Source organism: Theropithecus gelada, chromosome 8 (assembly GCF_003255815.1).
Source record: "Theropithecus gelada isolate Dixy chromosome 8, Tgel_1.0, whole genome shotgun sequence".
NCBI lineage: Eukaryota > Metazoa > Chordata > Mammalia > Primates > Cercopithecidae > Theropithecus > Theropithecus gelada.
Genome location: NC_037676.1, coordinates 105,592,820 through 105,615,361, shown reverse-complemented (window position 1 = coordinate 105,615,361; position 22,542 = coordinate 105,592,820). Strand labels below are relative to the sequence as shown.

The window sequence follows — 22,542 nt, the reverse complement described above, 5'->3', positions numbered from 1 at the left end:
AACATGACTTACCACTCTTGACTTTGTTCGCCTTCTGAGTAGTGAGGTACCTCTCGCTGAGAGTTTGTCAGGTTTCTCCACTGCAAATGCTACTCTCCCTGTACCACCTGTACTTGGATTCTTTGGAAGGAAGTCACTATGTGCTGCCCATTCTTATATGTGTGTAGTATCTTATTGTTTTCCTTGCTTGTACTTTTAATTTACATAATGTATGTCTAGTAATACATCAGCAGTACCTGGGGATCTTCTTCTCTTGCTTGTGCCAATTCTTGTTCACGTTTTAATGAACAAAAATAGTCTTTTTGGCATACCTGATTGTTTGATTGTATGATGAGCACTGTGATACTTTTAGAGTATATAAAATAACATTTTCTTCCTCCAGAGAAGGTTTTCATTTACCTGGTGCTTGAGGGTATTACTAATCCAGAGCTACCTTAATCTAATGTCAGGGTTTGAGCTTTTTCTATCTACCCAGACAACTTGAAGCAGGGCTGCTTTATGTACAACTCACATGTACTTTTAGGATCCAGCCCTTTGAGGTCAAAATTCTAAGTGTAGGGTGGTTGCAGACCCCTTGTCTTCCAGCCCTTTGAGGCTGTCAGTAGCACTGTTCCACTTCTCAGCCACCCTTTCCAAGTAATCAAATGCTCCCAGGCAAAAGCAGCTCCAAATGTTGGGCTTCATAGTGAGAATTTCTCTCTTCTCCCAGATCTTAACCCGGCAATTCCTCACTATCTTATTAGTTTTTTAATGTTTGGGGGTAATATTATTTTATTTCTTTTTTTCCCCCATCACAGAAATCTGCCTACTGTTTTATTTCATCCACATATTTTAGCCTTCTTTTTTGGGAGGTTTGTCTGTATCATCTAATCACTGTTAGGAGGTAAACAGGGTCCTGGGGTTCCTTTTGCTTCACCCCCCACACCCCAGATCTTTCCTACTGGCTTTAAAAAGTTACACTTAATATAGCTGTATTATTTATATTTTTGGAGAGAAATCGTGACAAAAAACAAGAGTCTTGACTGTATTCTCCTTCAAAGTTAAAAAGAAGCTTCTGACTTATCAGTCATGGAGTCACTAATCTAAAAAATTACACTACTTCCTTGGCCAGAACTACTATATCTAACCACAGAATACTCCATAATTCTTATACAAAGATAATTTTATTAATGAAAAGATCACACAAAACAAAGTTTTTGTATTCAAAGTTATCTGTTTAAAATGTGGAAAAGGTAATATTTACAACATTTTCCATACAGTACATAGTTTTTATGCCTTAACAGAATGCTAAATAGAGAAAAAAACTGAGAGCAAATGCTAAATGGAGAGAAAACCAAAAGCATCAGAAAACCTTGTTCAGAGAGTAATACGTAATAGGAAACAAAATCAAGAAAACTCCTTAATATTTTTAAGTATGTTGTATAAAAACATTGTGTCTTGTTTATTGGGACTACCTTTTTTCCATTTGATTGGCACTAATATCGCTATCACACTTTTTAATGTTCAGCAAAATCCTAGTGAGCTGCCGAAATGAATTCTACAAAATGTCTGAGAAGGATACAGATTTTACATTTGTGCGATACAAAATTTAATATTCTAAATGTTAAAAAACAAAAGTTAAAACAAAGAAAAAGTATAAGCAACTGTAAGTGGTTATAATACAATCAATAGGTGGTCATGAAACATTAAAAAAAGGAAATCAATTGCACTTGGCCTAATATACAAAAGACTAACATTTTATCTACTAACCCTTTAGGACATTTTATTTGAAATATGCAGAAGGATCAGTGAGCAGCATAACACAATCAATAGTGGACACTCTGAGTAAGCACCTTATTTCAGTTACATAATTTAGATCCGTGAAATTCCTCAAACAATGAGACTATAAAATTCACACATTTTAGATGGTAAGGTATCAATAAATGGGTTTTTAAAGTTAAATTCCTATTAAAAGACTTTTTGGTATATCTTTTTTTATAGTATAAAATAGTACTATTTTACAATTTTCTTAGAAATTCAGTGTAAAAGCTACCAAAGTGCTAAAATATCACAATAGCATGATAACAATACTTGAATAGGATTTCAAAAAAGTTCAAATACATATAAGCTTATTTCTAAATATGTATAAAAAGATACAAGGATAAGTTTTAAATACCTCAGCAAAGAAATATCTTGATTTTATATCAAAAAAGTAAAATAGCATAGTATATCTTAAAATACTCTTAACAAGAGTAGAATCTTCATAAATAGAAAAGGAAGATTCCTCTAACTCTGTCCTCCCACACCATTAAAAAAATATTATTAACCTGCACATTTCTGTTTTCAGGTATACTGTTGTCATTAACCTTTGTGTGAAATGAGTCATATTATTCTTGAACTCTATTTTTTCCAGTATAACAGTAGGCAATGCAGCTTGAAGTGCAAAAGAAGAATGTAACAGTGGTTCTTACAAAACAGTGCATAGGTCACTTCCAGTGTAACACAAATTTGCTTCTGAGTAATGAGAGAAAATGTTCTTCAAGTATCTGAATGACAACCACCTCCCTGCTCTTTTCTCACTCCTGAAACCGGGTGAACAAGTAGAGATGTGGAACCTTTGAGGCTGCTTGGTTCTGAAGAACTGGGGACCTGCAAACTGTTGCTCTGTGCCAGGCCAGTGTCAGTAATATCACTCTTTGGACTAATCCTAGATAAAAGAAAAAACGTTGACACACACACATCCACAAGCACAAATATGATGCCATTTTTCATGAGTTTAATCCCTAACCAGTGTCCACCTTTATCAGAGAATAAGTAGTTAAAAGTCTTTAGGTGTACTTTAACACTTCAAAATACAAATAATTTTTGTTTTTATTTATTTTTTTTTGAGACGGAGTCTCACTCTGTTGCCCAGGCTGGACTGCAGTAGTGCGATCTTGGCTCACTGCAACCTCCGCCTCCTGGTTTCAAGAGATTCTCCTGCCTCAGCCTCCCAAGTAGCTGGGACTATAGGTGGGTGCCACCATACCCGGCTAAATTTTTTGTATTTTTAGTAGAGATGGGGTTTCACCGTGTTAGCCAGAGTGGTCTCAATCTCCTGACCTTGTGATCTGCCCACCTTGGCCCCCCAAAGTGCTGGGATTACAGGTGTGAGCCACCATGCCTGGCCAAATAATTTTTTAAAATATAATATTCACTGACTTCAGAAGCTTCATCAAGCACTACCCATATATAGGCTGAACATGGAGTCTCGTGGGGAATAGAATTAATAAGGCAGGATTCCTGTCCTCAGTTTAACAAATGTTTTATTGATTTTCCACCATGGATCAGTACTGTATAAGAAATTGGGAACATAAAGATGAGTAAGACTTCAGCTTTCCCTTTGAGAAAGGGAAAGAGAAGTTTCAAATCTACTAGATTTGAAAGTAGATTTGAGAAGGTTACAAATCTACTAGAAGATAAAGCATGTATCTAATTCCAATCCAAATATATGAAAGCTGCCATAGGAACACAGAGAAGGTGCATTTAGCCTAGTCTGAGAGGGTTAGGTAAGATAACTTTGAGATCTTAATGCAATTAGCTGTTTGCATTCTGGCTTACCTGTGTTTTGGTCACCTACGGCCATTGAGAAAACTCATTAAAGATAATGTCAATATCTTTTCGTGTTCAGAAAATAAAATAATTTTAGATAAAATGACACATTATAATTTTGTATAGGGTGACACCTTTTAGACAGAATTAAAATGCAGTATTAATTAAAACTTAGCCTATATTTCAGGTAAATTGCATTTACTTAAATGTACAAGGAACTCTTAACAATAACCACAGAAATGAACATTCCTACTTGAACAACATATATTAAAACTGTTCTCACAGCTAAGAATTAAACTACTAAATAGCATTATTTATAGACTGAACCCAAACTTCCTTCGGGTAAAAGTACAGACATAATATATCACAAAATGCTTTCCAGATGTGTTATGCTTTAATAAAAAATGTGTAATGCAGTATTTAAAATAGTGATGATTTTACATAAAATGAAATCTCACCTTCCTTCGCTCCGTGCACCTTCAGATACACTGCCTGCCTGGCCCTTCTTGTTGACCTGTTCCCCAGAGAGTCTGGAGCTGGATGCTGCTGGCGAGGCAGGTTCACCACAGTCCTGTTCTCTTAACCTGGGGGTGCTAGCTCCGTCCGCTCTCACCTCTCTCATTGATGTTTCTGGTGAGGTTTGGATTTCTGTCAAAGTTTCTTGTCCTAGGTAATCATGGCTAGTAATTGCTACTGCAGAAGTGCCATGATTTGCTGTAGCTCCTGTGCTGGTTCCCATGGATTTGGAAATGACCTTCAGCTTGTGTGAACTTGGTTTATAGTGCTTCTTTTTGTGTTTAACTTTAGAATTGTGCTTTAAGAAAAACTCACATGATTCCTGTAGTACTCTTCGACTTTCACTGATTGGACTGTAAGAAAATTGAAGGAGAGGATTTACTCAAATTACAAGTGTTACAGTAGAGGCTATAAAGGATATCACGTATCTTTTGCCAAAAATCCTTAGCCACTAAGGTTGAAAATTCTATGGTTTATATTATTATAAAATCTGAGATTATAAATACTAGGACATAAACTGATTTTATAAAATCTTTTGGGTATACACTCTAAGTTGCTTTTGTCAGTATAAATAGTAAACTGGCAAGAAATTAAAAAGGCAAGAATCAAAGGATGAGGGCAAGGAGACTCAAAACAGCATAAATGTACTATACATAATACTGTATTTGTACTGTACATAAATATGTAATATAAAAGTAAACCAGAAGAAAAGGATAGAGAATACAATTAATGGTCTTCATTTAAATATAACTCTTTCCTTTCTAACATTAAAAATTAGCAAGTTACACTGAAATTAGTGTGAGTACATAAATATGAGATAGACATATAATAATAGTGCAAAAAAATTCCAGTTAAATATTCAGACTTCAAAAACTTATTTGTGAAATGATCTACAGTTCTGAAATAATCAAACCAGTGGGGAACAATTTTTAAAAAGCTATAGTACATTGTATATAGTGTGTGTGTACACATGTGTATATATATTATATATAACTAAGATGAATTACTCATAAACATAAATCAATATTGTTACAGAATATTCCACAAGTTTGAATTTTTAACATCTTAAGCAAGACAAATAAGTGAAAATAGGTCATAGCTGTGTGTAATAAGATTTAAAAGTAGTAAATAATGGCCATAACACATCACTTATATTTGAATCATACTTTATAGGTTTCTTGATATATACTTAGTCTTATTTAATCTTTTATCATTGATAAAAAGGATAAAATTATTTAAAATGCTGTACCCAAAATAATGAATCCAATGGCAGTAGTAATAATATTGGATATACTATAAATCATGAAAAGAAAATATGCCTTTCATAAATCTTTCATTCATATTTCAAATAGAATAGTATATGGCAAAGACTAGTATAACAAATGCAAAAATAAAGCATGTCTCTTTCATGAAAAAAATTTCCAAACTTCACTTGGCTAATCAAATTGAAATAACAGTTGATATAATGAAACTCTAGTACATTGATTTGAACAGTTCCCTGGTATTTTGATCTGCTTATTTAAAAATAGTGTCAGACAATTAAATAGTTTCTTACTCTCTCTTGCGATTTCGTTTAAAAAACCCAGCCCATTCTGTGCATGTCTTTTTGCTTCCAACCCAGAAGACAGCAGAGATGCCAACAATTAATGTCATCAGGTATTTTATCATAAATAAAGCCAATTCTGGTCGAGCTTTTGCTTTTGCCTACAAAAAATAGTGAATAATAATATTTTCAGTGATGCACTTAAAGTGGAAAGAAGTCTATATTATCAATATAAAACGAACAAAAATTATAAATCTTCAACTGTTTTACTAAAAAGGTTTGAAATGATATAATGAAGCATGCTCTAAGTGCAATACGTTTTTTATCTAAATGCTGAACAAAGAAGCTTTATGAACGAAATCTCTAGAAAGGGGAAAATACTGAAATATATTTAAGAATAATCTCCTAAATCTTGGCATGATTTCCTCACATTTTTTTCTTGATAGATACAGTAGCCTCTTATAATTGCCAGAATATTTGCCTCTAAATATTTACCTATTTTCCCCCACCAGAGTCTCCCACAAAAATTCATTTAAACTCATCATAACAACAAATATTTTACAGCTTTTATAAATTATTAATATTTATATTATAAAAACTTGGTTAAAGTAAATTAAGTAAAATGTGAAAATTTCCTAAGAATTGAAATTATACTTTTCTTTTTGGCATAAACTTTGAAATTCTAACCTTAAACATTGCACAAGGGTCAAGATATTACATACTCTGCATTTCTTGCCTTTTTCACTTACTAATATTTCTTGGAGACCATTCAGTATCAGTACAAATAGAGCTCTTTATTTTATTTTATATTTTTATTTTTATTTTTTGAGACGGGAGTCTCACTCTGTCACCCAGGCTGGAGTGCAGTGGCGTGATCTCGGCTCACTGCAACCTCCGCCTCCCGGTTCAAGCAATTCTGCCACCTCAGCCTCCCGAGTAGCTGGGACTACAAGTGCACACAGCCACGCCCGGCTAATTTGTTATATTTTAGTAGAGACGGGGTTTTACCGTGTTGCCCAGGCTAGTTTTGAACTCTTGAACTCAGGCAATCCGCCCTCCTCAGCCTCCCCAAATGCTAGGATTACAGGCGTGAGCCACCGCACCCGGCCAGAGCTCTTTATTCTTTGTAAAGGCTGTTCCATTGTGTGAGTGAACCATAACTTATTCTACTATCCCTATTAATAGGTATTTACTTCCAATCTATTGTCATTTGCAAATAATGTTGTAGTGACTATCTTGGTATTATTTAATTTCTCATATTTGTAAGCAAATCTGTCTATAAATTCCCAGAAGGGCAGGATCAGTGTACACACATTAAAAATCTATACATACTGTGAAATTGCTTCAACAGAAGGTTAAACTAACTCTTAATAGCAAAGTCTGAAAATATGTATTTTGCTACTGTCTCACCACACAGTGGTTAGGACACGTTTAGATGTTTGCCATATCATACATGGAAATATAATTTAATTTAAGTTTACATTTATTTTACTATAACTTTTTTCACATGTTTAAGAATAGTTTTTTCATTTTTATTTTCTGTGAATCTTTTTCCTACTCTTTTCTCATTTTTATATCAGATGGATGGTTTTTTTCTTATTGATCTGTAGCAACTCTTTATAAATTAGAGAAATTAGCTCTTCAACTATGATGTCATATGCAAATAAACTTTCCCAGTTGGTCTTTTGACATTGATTATGGATTGGTGGTTGTTTTTGTTTTGTCACACAGAATTTTTTAAAAAATTTTTTTACTTAGTCAAATTTAGCAATCTTGTAATTTCTGTAACTACCAGAATATTATATCCTTCTCCACTTGAAGATTATAATTTTCAAATTATATCCTATATTTTATAATTTCTTACATAAAACATAATATAAGAAACATAGATCTTAAACTTAAAAACCATAGATCTTAAACTTTTTAGCAGTATGTAATAGTTTTCTCTCCCCGACCTTGCCAAAAAGACTGAGGAATCTAGGAGTCATTATTAATATAGCAGGATCACATTAAGACACAGCCCTCTTATTAAGTATATAGTAAAAACAAACTATGGGTAACAGATTGTGGACAAGGTATAAGGCAAGTAAAACTAGTATCCCCACATACCAACATAAAAAATAGGTTCCACAATGTTATAAAGGAGTAACTTTCTGAAATATAAGCTATTATATGAAATAGTTTGACCTTTCCATTGCATAATTTGATACACTGTGATGGCAGTGCTCTTGTTCAGTGCACTTAATATCACACAGAGGCAGGAATAATGTCTAAAATCTATTAAAACAAAACCAAATTTATATTTACAAAACTTCAACTAAAAAGCTTTAAGAAATTTTATATTTTCAGAAATTTAGTTTTATTAATTTTAAAAACACCACCCTTATACTAATCATAAGAATCAGAAATAGATAAAACATTTTGTTACAACTGTTTTTTTCAATTGAGAAATGACAGATGAGTCAGGCAAAAAGCAAATTCTGTTTTTGTAAGTATATACTATGTAGAAAGCTATAAGATAATATGATCAAATTAAATATATCCAAATAAGATATTTTACTACTAACTAAAAAATTAAAAACAATTGCCAACGCGGCAAAAAGTGACTTCTGTTTTCCTCCCAATGTCAAGGTCTGTTCTTTTGACTCTGCTCTTTATTGCCATTAATCTGCCTTTGCAGCTTAATTTAATTTTTCAGAAAATAAAGGAAGTACTTTACTACACAACTGAAGCTAAAGCTTGAGGAAGGAAGTCATGAAACATTCACCCCAGTTTCAGTTGATGTGTAGGAAATCCTTACCTATGGCTCTTGTATTTTCTCACCTGAAATCAACTTTTACATCCATGACTAATACAAGAATATTTTCATGAAACATTTTCTACATTAAATATAAACATAGACATAATCCAAGTGATAGCTTTTACCTGATAAGGACATGGGATATGGTACTGACGACAATGATCAGAGACCCAAGTTATCTCCCAGGTAATCCTGTTCACTTGCTCATAGACGTAACATCCGAGAAGTGTCACTAATGGCACAAGATACAAGCCGCTGAAGACTCCAATTCGAATCATAAATTTCTTTAGTTTTTCTTGGTTCCGGCCATCATGTTGTATGACTTGTCGAACATGATTTAAGGAAATAATGCCAGCTAAAAGAAGAGAGAGCCCAACAAACACACAAAGGCACAGTGGCAAGAGTACAAAGTAGCGAGAAGCATCCAGGTCATAAAGGCCAACAAAGCAAACTCCACTAATGTTGTCTCCTTCAACTTTGTTCATAGCAAGAAGCATAACAGTCAGGAAACCTGGTGTTCCCCATGCAACAGCATGAAACCACACTGCTTTTTGTTCGATGGCTTCACAACTCCATTTTCTTCCTGCAGCTAAGAACCAAGTAATGGTAAGAATCACCCACCACACAGTGCCAGCCATTGTGAAAAAATACAAAAGCATGAACAAAATGGTGCAAGCCTTATTTTGAGACCCTAGGACAACAGTGTCACCAAGTTCTAGCTTCTCATCTGCCTTATTGCAGGCTGTGCTATCGCCTAGCAAAAATCCAATGAAGTACATAAGAGATACAATGCTGTAACAGACAGAGTAATATATAATTGGTCTCTCTGGGTATCTGAATCTTCTAACATCAATTAAAAAAGTAAGGAATGTGAACAGAGTTGCACAAAGACAAAATATTGAAACTATTCCAATAAAACTTTTTGCAAACTCTAGCTCATCGCTTTGAAAATACATGTTGGGGCATGGAGGCGCACATTGGTCAATTCCCAGAAACTTATATCCTTGTCCCCCAGAAGTCTTAAGATGCCTTGGACACCAAAATCCAATGTCTCTTTGGACTTGTTCTGTTTTCTTCTGAGGACCAAGAAATTCTGTGTGTGGATCAAAAGTTACAGGAACAGTCTCATCACAGTATTGTAATCTGTAAAGATTATAAAAATTAAATATATGAAATCAACATTTTTATTGATTCACTATTTTAAGCTATGCTTTCCAACTACAAAATATTACCTTATGTATTCATGATTGATGGGAAGAGATACAAACCTAAATGGATTACAGATAAGAGTTGAGTAGAAATTTTTGAAGTTGACTAAAAACTTGTGGCTGTTAATGGGGCCTCAACACAATAATTTATATTAAATACAAAGCAGGTGAACATGAAAAGGCACTTCCTTGGAAAAAATTAGCCAGTTAACAGTTTTAAAATAATTTCGGTTTTTAAGGCTAAATATTTAAGAATTTATCTTAATTGGTAGCTTCCAGAGAAGTACTGGCTTGTCTCTTTATAGCATATGAACTATGTCTTTATATCATATGAACTGTCTTGTCTATTCACTTTTATTTTCTCATGCCCATAAGAAAAGTGAAGCAACCATATAACTAAGGCGATGATAACTAAAATGACTGAAACGAGATCCTTCTCTGGATTGACAGGATAGAGTTCAAGTTTTTAAAGAAAGGCAAGTATACCAGCAAGAGGTAGGCTGAGGACCAGCTTAATGAAGATCACCATTTTGTTCAGGTCGGGCTCTTTGCCTCCCTTGTTTATGGACAGTCCTGAGTGATAGATGGAGATATTTCCATCTCGTACAGAACTTTATCACTAAGTTGGGTTTGTATACACCAGTATTATTTTGGGGGATCTATAATGGTTTAAAAAGTATTGGAGGTTTTGGCCAGGCGCGGTGGCTCACGCCTGTAAACCCAGCACTTTGGGAGGCCGAGGCAGGTGGATCACTTGAGGTCAGGAGTTCAAGACCAGCCTGGCCAACATGGTGAAACCCTGTCTCTACTAAAAATACGAAAATTAGCCGGGCGTGGTGACAGGTGCCAGTAATCCCAGCGACTTGGGAAGCTGAGGCAGGAGAATCACTTGAACCTGGGAGGCGGAGGTTGCAGTGAGCCAAGACCGAGCCACTGCACTCCAGCCTGGGAGACAGAGGGAGACTCTGTCTCAAGGAAAAAAAAAAAGTATTGGAGGTTTTAAATGAGAAAGCATTTTAAATATACCTTAGAAAGAATAGACTAAAACATATGCCCATAAAATGAAATACAAAAAAATCATCTACCAGCTTTATTAAAACTTAATATTATGTCAATTTTGCTTTATACATTTTAAAATAAAGTAATATAACATTATAGATACAGTGGGGACCCCTTTCTGGTCTTATTTCCTTCTCTCTCTCCTCAGAAGTATTCATTACCACAAATTCAGTTTTTACTCTCAAGCATTTAAAAAAATATTTTTATTACATTATTTACTAACCATAACCTTATAAAGTATTGTTTTTCAAGTTTTGAACTTTATATAAATGACATCATGCTGTATATAGCATGCTATAACTTACGTTTTAAAATTTAACACTATATTTTCTAGATTTATCCATGTTGACAGATGTGGGTCAACTTTATTCATTTTATCAACTGTATGGTAGTATTCCAGTGTCTAAGTATATCACAATTTACTAATCATTCTTCTATGATGGACTTTTAGATTTTTTCCCATTAAAATAATTAGGAAGAATCTACAATCAATATTCTTGTGCACGACTCTCTGTGTAAGAGTTTCTATGGGAGAGGATTTCCTAGGATGCAGGGTTAAGCATCTGCCATTTTACTATATATTACTAAGTTGTTCCTGAAAATGATTATGTATCTACCAGAAGTGTGCAAGTTCCACATAGGTTCTACAGTTTCTTCAGTCTAAAAATAAAACAAAAAGCTAACCAGTTTCTTTCCCCAGTTTATTATATGAGGTCTCACTGTATCAGTAGAATAAATTACCAGCCTCCACTGTCTAGAGAACAGGAAAAAAAATAATTAATCAAGACTAATGTGGAAAAGGTCAGTGAATGGATACATTCATTCATAAGTTAATTGTGCTTAAAATCTTATTTTCTCCACATGAACTCTAATTGCAAACGATCAAGTCCGTCAGTATTCATCATGTTTATTCACTATCACAGAAAAGTCCAGATAGAATATTTGTCTTAAATATATGCCTGTATATGCCTGAGATTTTTTTTTTTTAAATGGAGACTGGGTCTCGCTGTGTTACCCAGGCTGGTCTTGATTTCCTGGACTCAAGCAATCCTCTTAAATAGCTGAGAATACAGCTGTGCAACACCATTCCTGGCTTATGCTAAGAGTTTTATATCCAAAAAAGACGATTCACCTTGCCAAAATATTACATTAACACTGGTCTGAAGGTATATGGAACAAGTACAGTCAGCATTTTGATCTTAACGCAGTAGAATATTTCATGTTATAAAAACATCTGTTAAGCATGTTTGTAACGTTTTCACTTTGAAATGCACTTATTAATTATTAAATCTGTCATAGCATAGTGGCTGAGGTATGGAAAGGCCTCTGATAAATCATATTAGGAAAGTGTGTTTTCATGAAAGCAAGTCAGCTATACCTTTGAGGAGAAAAAGTTTGACTATCATAATAAAGACAGGAAAATGAGTGTAAGGAAACAAGTATAACAGAAAATAAGATTCCACAGACTCTCAGGTGGTATGGTGGACATGCACTGCTGTGAGGAAAGAGGGAGAAATGAAGAGAAGGAGCACTATGGGTCAAATGAGTGGAATTCATCTATTGGCAAGCTACCATGGCTGGAGCTGGAAGTGAAAACAAAGTTCAGTTTACAAAACTCTTCACGTAGAAAAGAATGTGCCTGTGCTCTGATGAGCTGAGGAAACTACAGACCTCAAAGAACGAATGCACCTTTTTCTTCCAAGGCAAAGGCATTCTCCTGGGGAACCAAGAGCCTAATGCATGTCATAACCACACAGTTCTGCTGTTTCTCAAATAATAGATGTGGCCTTCATGTTTTTACCACAGTTATGTTAAATCTTTCATTATGCTAGAAATCTTTCAATGAGCTAGATTTTATGTTTTAATCAGAGGTTCCCCTCTTTCTTTGTGTGTGTTTTCAAAGTAAATAAGATGCCACAAAAGCCTGAAGGTCTTATTTATAGAAATGAAAAAATATTCTCCAGTATAGGCCATACTAGAATTATTTTTATGTGCAACTGACCCAAGTAACATTGTATAAAAGGGTGTTTATGGGTTTGCTTTATATTAATGGGATATGGTTTAATGTAGGGCTTAAACAATTTTTAAAAATGAATTCTACTTCCCAATTCAATGTATCAAGCATTCCCAAACATGAATAAATTTGATTTAGTTTAATTATTTAAAAACTATCTGTTTCTCAAAAAATCAAGTTACAAAGACCAAAACTCCAACAGAGTTAGAAACTAAGCACAGATGCCAGCGTAAATTTTTTCAAGTTATAACCTCCCTTGCTTTGAAACTGAGTAGGCAATCTCATCATGAAAGAGCAAGTATCTTCTCCATAGGCCTCGCCATCTTCTCATATAAATATAACTTACTTACTGAATCTTCTCCTTCCCTCCACTAAAATGTAAGGTTCATGATGGCAGAAATTTTTGCCTGTTATAACTCTAGTGCCTAGAACAGTCCTGGCACACAGTAAGAGTGCAAGAAATATGAGTTAAATGAATCATCAGTTTTCTCTCCTTTGCTTTTGCTGTCATCATCCTTGGTGACTTGACCAAGAACAAGCCATCCACACTCTGGCTTCTCAGCTATTTAGCCTCCTCATCTCCAATGACTATCCCTAACCCACAGTGGCCACCCAGGTAATCAAAATCACACAGGGAACCCTGCCACAACCTGCAAGTACATACTATCTCCAAAAATCAACTCAAGCATCCTGCCCTTCGTCTGCAAGTTCCTATCCTTGCAATTCATTTTTTAAAAAATTCTCATTATGCCTTAAAAAAAAAAAACAAACCTCATTGGGATAGATCTCCTCCAGCTTGTCTCCATACATTAGTTCTTTTCTCTCTTCATTTCGCTCCCCATCCATTTAGACTTTCATAGGCTATTGTTTCAGTAACACCCTTCTCATTATCCTTCATTTTTTAGTGCATCTTTATCTTTGCACTGAATCCATCTGACAAAACCCTAACCACAACTATTTGCCTTCTCTGTGCTTAGTCCCAAGCATCCCACCACAGCTGGAGAAGTTCTCAATAGGCCAGATGAGTTCCACAAATTCAGGATCACCTGATTTACCTGAAATGTTACGAAGCCTCTCTAGTTGACTCATTCTCCTATGCTCCATAATGACCACTTCTCTTGAATACATATCCTTCTTTTCCAGACTCACAACAGAGGACCTCCTTGACTCTTATTATGTCACAATGGAAATAGAAACCATCAGAAAGAAATTCTTGCAACAACTCTTACAAAACACACAAACCTACCTATATCCACAGCTGTCCTATCCTTTCCTACTGTTAAAACAGATGTTCCTCCACGGTCAAAATGTCATCTATGCTTGGGATCCTACCTCCTTCTTAGAAAACTACTATTGAAGACCTCTTCTACCCCATATATGCTTGCCTCTTCCTTTTTCCTAGTAATTCTTAAAATAGTTCTTTCCCATTAAACTCATAAACTTTCCTCTTTTATAGCCAACTTCCCTAAGAACTCTGTTTCTGGCTTCACTTTCTCCTCACTCCTTCACCTACTGTGATCTGTCCTTTGCCCCAATCACTCTAGTGAAATAGCATAGTGTAATATTCTTTTTGACTGGCAGCACCTGACATGTCCTCTGCCTTGAATACTTTTTTCCTTCGGGACACACATTTACTATTTGTTTCAGTTATAACCACATGACTGACATCTTGCCAACAGGAATGCATGTGGAAAAGGTGTAACACTTCCCATCTGAGGCACTCAAGAAAAGGTGTGGGTTCTCTACCTTCTCTCTCCCATCCACCTGGCTGACAGAGTTGTAGGATGGAAGTGTCCTGGATTCCTAACAGAAACTGCCACAGAGTGCTGCCCAACCCTCAGGAGACTGACACAGGTGCCATGCTCTATACAGAAGCTCACAGGATCGTGCTACCCATTCCTATCTTAAAATATTGAAGACCTCATTGCTTTCAGCATAAAAATATGCAAGATGGGCCCTGGATGGTCTGACTGCTGCTTCTCTCTCCTTCCTTATCTTGCATCATATTCTTACTCTCATCACTCCAGCTATACTAGTTTTTTAATTCCCTGTATATGCCATGCTCCCTCACTCCCTGTTCAGGCTCTGCAGGGTCTCTGAGTAAGCTATTCCCACTGCCCAAAATGCTCTTCCCTCCTCTCATTGCCTGGTTACCTCTGTCTTACCCTTACCCTTCATACTTTAGCTCAACAGTCATTTCCTTCGCTTTTCCCCAGTTTAGGTCAAAGCTATCATTATATATTCTCATAGAACTGTCTACCTTTCCTTTGTTGTATCTATCACAGTCATAATTTTGCACTTATTTGCATAAGTGATTACTGCCTGTCCCTCTCACCTCACTGTAAGTTCCCTGAGAACAAGAACCAAGTCTGTTTTTTGCTCACCTTTGTGTCCACAACACTTAGCACTATAGTGCCTGGCATATATTAAGTGTGTAATAAACATTTATGGAATTAAATAAGGAAAGCCTGTCACTAATATCCCAGAGAGCTAGTACCAGTAGTAAAATACCATTAGTAGCTTTCCATGAAAAACATAATTTACCTGTCACATTCAAGCTCCTCAGGCCATCGGATCCCAAAAGTGTCAATTAATTTTTTGCAATCAGAATATACTTTCTCACAAAGTTTACGACAAGGTGGAACCACATGAATTTGCTCTGTGCAGGTTGGTACAAATGCCTTGCAGAGGAAAGTTTCAATGTTTGGTGAACATTCCAGATTTGCAAGAGGAAGAAAATGCTATTAAAGACATCAAGATACAGTTAGAAAACATTTTAATAATAGATGAATAAAATTAATATATTTACTGTTTAAAGTATATACTTTTTCACTTATACTCCAAAAGAATCTTTAAATCTCCCTCTAGCAGACTTATGAACTCTTCAGACACAATAGAATACTACTATTTTATTCAATCATATATTTTTCAAGAAGATATGGATTATTCCAGGGAAATCACTTGTCAGAGTCACCAAGAAACTCCACATTGTCAAATCTGATGGTAAATTCTGAATGTTCCTTCTACTCAACTCTTAACAGCAATCGACACAGTAGCTCCTAGCTTCCCCTTGAGGCCCCTTTTGCACTTGTCTTCTAGGACACAAATTCTCTTGGACTTCTAGCTGTCTCATTGGCTGTTCCTTTTCTGGTCCTCTTCCATTTCCCAATTATGATCACTGAAATGCTCCAGAGCTCAGTCCCCAAGACCTCTTCTCTATCTCTACTGACTCTCAGGGGAAACTCATCCAGCCTCCATCTCTACCGTGAACCATAGACTTGAATGAGCATCTGCTCTGGGACAACCCCATTTGGCTGTTAATGGGCATCTCGAACCCAAAGTATGCAAAATACAACTCAATCTCACCATATCTCTGCCTCCCAAACACTCCCTTAGTATTCTCCATCTCAGTAAATAATGCCACCATTCACCAAGTTGCTCAGGCCAAGAATCTTACAACTCACTCTTTTTTCTTTTCTTTTTTTTTTTTTTTGAGATGGAGTATTGCTCTGTTGCCCAGGCTGGAGTGCAGTGGCATAATCTCGGCTCACCACAACCTCTGCCTCCCAGGTTCAAGCAATTCTCCTGCCTCAGCCTCCCAAGCAGCTAGGACTATAGGCGCATACCACCACGCCCAGCTAATTTTTGTATTTTTAGTACAGACGAGGTTTCACCATGTTGGCCAGGCTGGTCTTACAACTCGTTCTTTACTCCTCTCTTCTTTCATCCCATCTCCAACCCATCAGCAAATCCTGTTGACTCTCCCTTTAAAGTATATTCCAAATCTGACCATTTCTCACTATTACCACCCAATCTAAGCCACTATTGTCTTTCACCTCAACTACTAAACTGGCCTCCTAACAGGTCTCACTATCTCCCACACTTGCTAATCTTACAGTCAATTTCCCAACCAATGTGATTCTTTAAAATGTAAGTGTATCCTTGTTCAAAGACTCCAATAAAATAAATTCCAAAGTCTTTTCCAATTCCCAGGAGCCCTTAAATTTCCGGGTTTCCTGCTATGTCTCCAGTTTCATTTCTGGCCACTTTGTCTCTTATTTACTCCACTGCCACTAAACTGGACTTTTGCTTTTCATAGTTTCACGTGTGTTTCTGTCTCAGAGTCTTTGCACTGGCTGTTCCCCTCACCTCTTCACCCAGATAGTGAGTCTTGTGCCCTCATTTGAGCATTTGAGTCTCTGCTCAATTCACCTCAAAGAGGCATTCCTGCCCATCCTATCTAAAATTATCCTGTTCTTATCTTTCTCATTACCCTGGTTTGCATTTCTTTTAAGCCCTTATCACTATCTGACATTTCATTATGCACTAGTTTATTTAATTTTTGCCTTCACCACTAGAATGTAAATTCTAAGAGGGAAAGGATTTTTTCTATTTTGCTCACTGCTCTAGCTCCAGTGCCTAAAACAGTGGCCATTTCTCTATATTTACAGAATAAATACATGATTCTCCAAAACAATAAATGAACACTGAAAAAGCATATCAATAAAACATTTCAGAACATTTCAGAACATCAAGACAGAGAAGATCATAAATGTTTCCAGAGGGGGGAAAAAAACAGAATACATGTAACTAAATTAAACTGTGAATATTTGATAATATCAGAAGCTAGGAAAAAATGAAAAAATAACTATAAAATTATAAAGAAAAATGCATTTCAACCTAGAATTCTAGATCCACTCAAACATTTAGAGGGTAGACTACTGATATTTTTGGCGCTGTAAGGAATACAAAATTTAAACTTTCAAGCATCCCTGTTTAGGAAGCAACTAGAAGATGTAATATTCCTGAAATAAATTGAAGGAAGATATGAATAAACCAGGAAGGAAAATAATATGGGACCCAGGAATTAGCTGATTCAACAGTGAAGAATGACAAGAGAAATTCTCCGTGTGACAACTACAAATCTAGTCCAGAAGCAATCAGAGCACATTTGACAGAAGGGCAGATGGCTGAGGAAGAAAGGTCTCCAAGGGAAAGGAGTGGGGATTGAGATTGACAGATTATATGTTATTTTGAGCACTAGGAAAATTGCTGCCAGGTGTATGACAAGTCTGTTAGGATATCTAAAAACAGTCAGACATTGTTACATAAAAAACAAAGCAAAATACAGCTACTGTGTTAATTGTCAGGAGGGTATTAAAAACATAAATGTACTCAGAGTATACTACCTGACTCAGCAGTATGCAATATTTAATATTTCTAGTAAGGTTATCAGTGACTATTCATTTAATCAAAAACTGTATTAGGAGAAGTAAAAGTGGCAGGGTAAGAGAAATGAATTATCAACTACCCTAATAGGAAAGAATAAACAGAAACAGCCTGAAGTTCTAAACTGATTAATCTATAACCAACAGAGTAAACCTGTTAGTTAGAATGTGGCCTGCATACCAGAGGAACACCTAAAAGAGTTCAAAGAGGCTGCCTCTCAAGGGCAGGACTGGGATGTGGGTAGAAAAGGTGGGTAAGGACTATTATTTTTCTGTTCAAAGCCTTTTAGTATTGAGGGTTTTCTTTTCCAGCTTTATTCAGGTACAGCTGATGTATGATAAACTGAACATGTATAAAGTATACAGTTTGATAGGTTTTGAAATGATTATCACAATCAAGATAATAAATATATCCCTCACCATCAGAAGTTTCCTCTGGCTCCCTTGTCATCCCTCCCGCCCTTCCATTCTCCTCAGCCCCTCAGTAACTCTCACGCCTGACAACAACTGATCTGCCTGCTGTCACTGCAGAGTGGTATTTTCTATAATTTTACATAAGTGGAATCATATAGTATGTTTTCTTTTTTGTCTGGCTTCTTTCACTCAGCATCATTGTTTTGTGATTCAGTCATGTTGTTTGATGCATCAGTAGTTCATTCAATTGCTGAGTAATATTCCACTGTATGGCTGTATCATACTTTTCTTAACAATTTACCAGTTGATGGACAGTCTGAAGTGCCCATGGGACATTTGAGTGTGGAATATCTACTAGCAGGTGGTTAAATAAAGCTATGTAGAGGTGAGACTTTAAGGATATGGATTTAAAAGTCATCAGTATAAAAGTGGTAATTGAAATAATTGGCTGAAACTACCTAAGGAGAACAAATAGAGTGAGAGAAGATGAAAATTCTCATTCAAGGGAAATGCACTGACTACATATTAGCATCTCCTTCCACTAGAAATGCCATTGAAATGAAAGAAAAGGTTTAAAGGTAAAAAACAAAATCTATAACTGCATTAAAAAAATAAGGAAAGGGCTCCCTATAAGCTTTGGGAAATTTTTGAAATACAAAAAGAAGGAATGACAACTTCTTTCATCAGTATGGCCAATTAAATATCTCCTGCCACAAAACATTCAGGTTCTGGATAAAGTGCAACAAATATACTTTAAAATGCATTACTGAGCACTGTACACACCTTAAAACTAGACTTAAAACATATAAACAAAAAGCAATAAAACTATAGGGAGAAATGGACAATTCCACGGTCATGAGAAATTTCAATATATCTTCTTTAGTAAATGAACGGTCAAGCAGACAAAAATTAATAGGTAAATATAAGCTTTGATTATAGACTACAATTAACAATTAAGTCTGACTTAAAGGGCATATACAGAACCCACACCCAACAATTAGAGGACAATAGCTATGGAGGATGTCAGACCAGTGGGAAGTTCCCCTGTCCTGATAGGGCAAAGTGACTAAGCAGAGACAGGGTTGCCACCGTTGACATATGTTATTGCTTTTATTTGAATGATGCTCTGAGATTGGATCCTTTGTCACCTCACAGGAACTTGGAGTGCAAACAGCACGGTACTTTTCTCAGTTTCCTCCATCGTGAGGGGGAGAGAGTGCCCAGACGGTGTGCAAATCCTTCTCTGAACCTGAGGTAGGAGAAGGGGAGCTGCGGGCAACTAGTAAACTCTAGTAAACTCTTTGTTTACTGACCCAAAAAAGCCTAGTTCCTAAATTTTTTGACTATCTGGTAATCAGATCCTTTGGTGGAAAGAATTAAAACACACTGTGTTTATTTAGTTCTTCTAACTCAGAAGCCATGATTAACTGGTGGTCAGCACTTAAGAAGTAATTACCTAGTTCAAGGGCAGGCAAAATGAATGCAATACATGTACTTTTGCTATACTAAAACAATTTTCTTACATGGAAAACACAAGTCACTTCCCTAATTTAATTCTTCTACAGTGCCAAAGTTGGCTAATCCAATAATGTTGATATTCCTGCACTGTGTGGAGGATAAACTGAATGCTGAAAACTCAGATACCTTCAGAGGCCAGCCAGGTAAACTCAAATGCTTGTAAGACAATAGGGAGTATTTGGGAAGCAGCTGCTACTCAACCCCAGCAGACTATTATTTGGAAATGGGGGCATAGAATTGTCAGGTATATCCATTTTCCCCAAGAAAACAGAACTTAGATTGTTATGTGTAATTTCTCAAATTTTAGATTTTGGCACTTTAATCTACACATTTGAAACAGGACCCCCTCCCCCTCCCCACCACACACACACACACAGAAAAATCAAGTCTCAGTTCAGATCCAGTGTGGGCCACCAACTTCCAAGTTCAGTTGCAGATAAACAGCCTTAAAGAATTTTAGACTTGGAAGGGACTTGAGAGAAAACCTTTAAGTTAATTATTTTTGAAGTGTATGTGTGTCTGTGCATGCACACATACACATTTTGCCAAGAAACATTTTCCTTAAATAAGAAGTTAAAAGGAGGCCAATATAGTAAACAAATAAAAGCACAGTTTCTTGGGCTGAAAAGGAAGCTCTCCCTGCTGAGATACCTCTCACCATTCCCCTTTGCTACCAGTGACCTCAAAGTACCTCCAGAGATCACAGATGGAAAACCACTGACCTAATCTAAGCCCTTGGATCAAGTGAGAAAACTGAAGCCAATTTCTTATTAAAATTGTTACTCACATTCCAAAATGTACTCTGAATTAGAAGCTAGGTATCTTTATTCCTGATTGAGTGCTACTTTTACCAATTCTATGGCTACTAATAATAAATCAGAGCTTTGGCTCATTTGGTACTTACCAAAAACCAGGCACTGTGCTTTTTCATATACCATTTTCCTTTATTACAACTTGTTCTCTCCACCTTGCAGCTGAGGCAACTGAGACTCTGAGAGGTTAAGGAACTTGTATAGTCACAATAGTAGTAAGAAGCAGAACTAGGACTAATGTTCCTATGACTCCAGAGTATGTCCTCTTTAACCTTCATTCTGTGCTGCTGTCCATTTCTCCCTGAAAATTACCCTTTCCCAAAGCACAGCGACAGACAAAAATGCCAATGAGGATGAAGGGAAGAAAATATATCAAGAGGATTGGGACTCTTCCACATGAAAGAAACTCTTCAGTTTAAAAAAATTAATGTTCACAGGATACATATCAAACACTATAAAACCTCAAGCTATGTTGATTACATTCCAGATGATGATGTATCTCCTGAAGCAAAAGCAAGTATTCCATCATATAGAATACTTTCAGAACAAATCACAGCACTTTAAATAATGGGTAGTCAGCCTAGTATTGAACTCGTTATACCAATCTGTTGAAACATAACTAGGAGGAACATATTTGCAGTCTTTTGAAGTAAAAATCATGATCGAAATATTTTATGTTCTTCCTCAAAATGTCCTGGGTACCATTCTCAGAAACCAAATCTAACATGACACATTGAGATATTTCTTATGTCCTTAATTTTATGCTATGAATTTCATCATGTTATTAAACTAGCATTTAGCATCGTAAGTGCCAAACCTGTGAATTAAACTCATGAATTAAAGTGCAAATCCATGAATTGAGTAGATATCAAACCTGGTCACATCAGTCTGTTCCTTTTACTCCCCTTTAGTGATACCACCTTCTTCAACTCTCTTAGTAACCCAGTGCCTTCATGATCTCACTTATAAACTCCTCCTTTCAAATTTCATTCTCAAAAAAACTCATCTAATAACTATCAATGTTGGTTCTGAGATTCTACCATTCAATAACCAAAACAGTGCTATTTACTACAGTTTCAAAACTCAAGAAATAAAAGGTCAGCTCCTTTAAGGAAATGGTCAGTCCCTGGCAGAAATCCCTGGAAACAGCAGTTACTATTAGTACTGGCAGAGATGAGAAAGAAGAGGACATCTGAGAAGGCAATTCACATCTCTATCGTGAAAAACAGCCTGAGCCAACAGTAAGAAAAATGAAAAACGAGAATCAAAATCAAAATACATGGAGTATTTTATATAATCCTTCGTTGGAAATAATGCCAGCATTTTAACTCTAACTAGGTTCTAACTCTTCTTTAATTCTAATACTTTAATTCTAACTATTCAATTTAACTACCTGTGCTTCCTTTGGCAGGTAGTTTTCTGTTTCTGAGTCTCAGAGTATCCATCAGTAAAGTGAGAGTGATGAACTTGATGACCACTAAGGAGATTTATGGCTCAAAAGTTTAGGAAGAGGGTAACAAAGAATTGAGTAGAAGAACTGGAGATCAATTTCACAACAACTGTAGGTGCTACAGTGAAATTTTCTCCTTGGTAAGGAACTTTTTTTTTTTTTTTTTTTTAAGAGATAGGTTCTCACTCTGTGGCCTAGGCTGGAGTGCAGTGGCACAATCATAGTTCACTGCAGCCTCCCGTTCCTGGGCTCAGGCGAGCCTCAGGCCTCAGCCTCCCAAGTAGAGAGAGTCTGTGTTGCCCAGACTGGTCTTGAACTCCTGAGCTCAAGTGATTCTCCTGCCTCAGCCTCCCAAAATGCTGGGATTACAAGTATGAATCACTGTTCCCAGAGAGTAACACTGTTTTGCA

General features: G+C 36.1%; 1 protein-coding gene across 5 annotated transcripts in view; it reads right to left on the bottom strand.

Annotated features, from left to right (window-relative positions):
- Positions 1-1,144: 1,144 nt before the first annotated feature.
- The window catches only part of FZD6 (frizzled class receptor 6), a 34,159-nt gene continuing 12,761 nt past the window's right edge, over positions 1,145-22,542 (bottom strand). For 4 of the 5 annotated variants that reach the window (XM_025394716.1, XM_025394717.1, XM_025394718.1 and 1 more), the window contains 5 exons: positions 15,255-15,451; positions 8,555-9,572; positions 5,642-5,790; positions 4,029-4,439; positions 1,145-2,686 (listed from right to left, as the gene is read on the bottom strand). In XM_025394716.1, coding sequence (XP_025250501.1) covers positions 2,518-2,686; positions 4,029-4,439; positions 5,642-5,790; positions 8,555-9,572; positions 15,255-15,451 — 1,944 coding nt within the window. In that variant the 3' untranslated portion in view covers positions 1,145-2,517. The remainder of the gene's footprint in view (positions 2,687-4,028; positions 4,440-5,641; positions 5,791-8,554; positions 9,573-15,254; positions 15,452-22,542) is intronic. The other variant, XM_025394719.1, reaches the window with a different exon arrangement.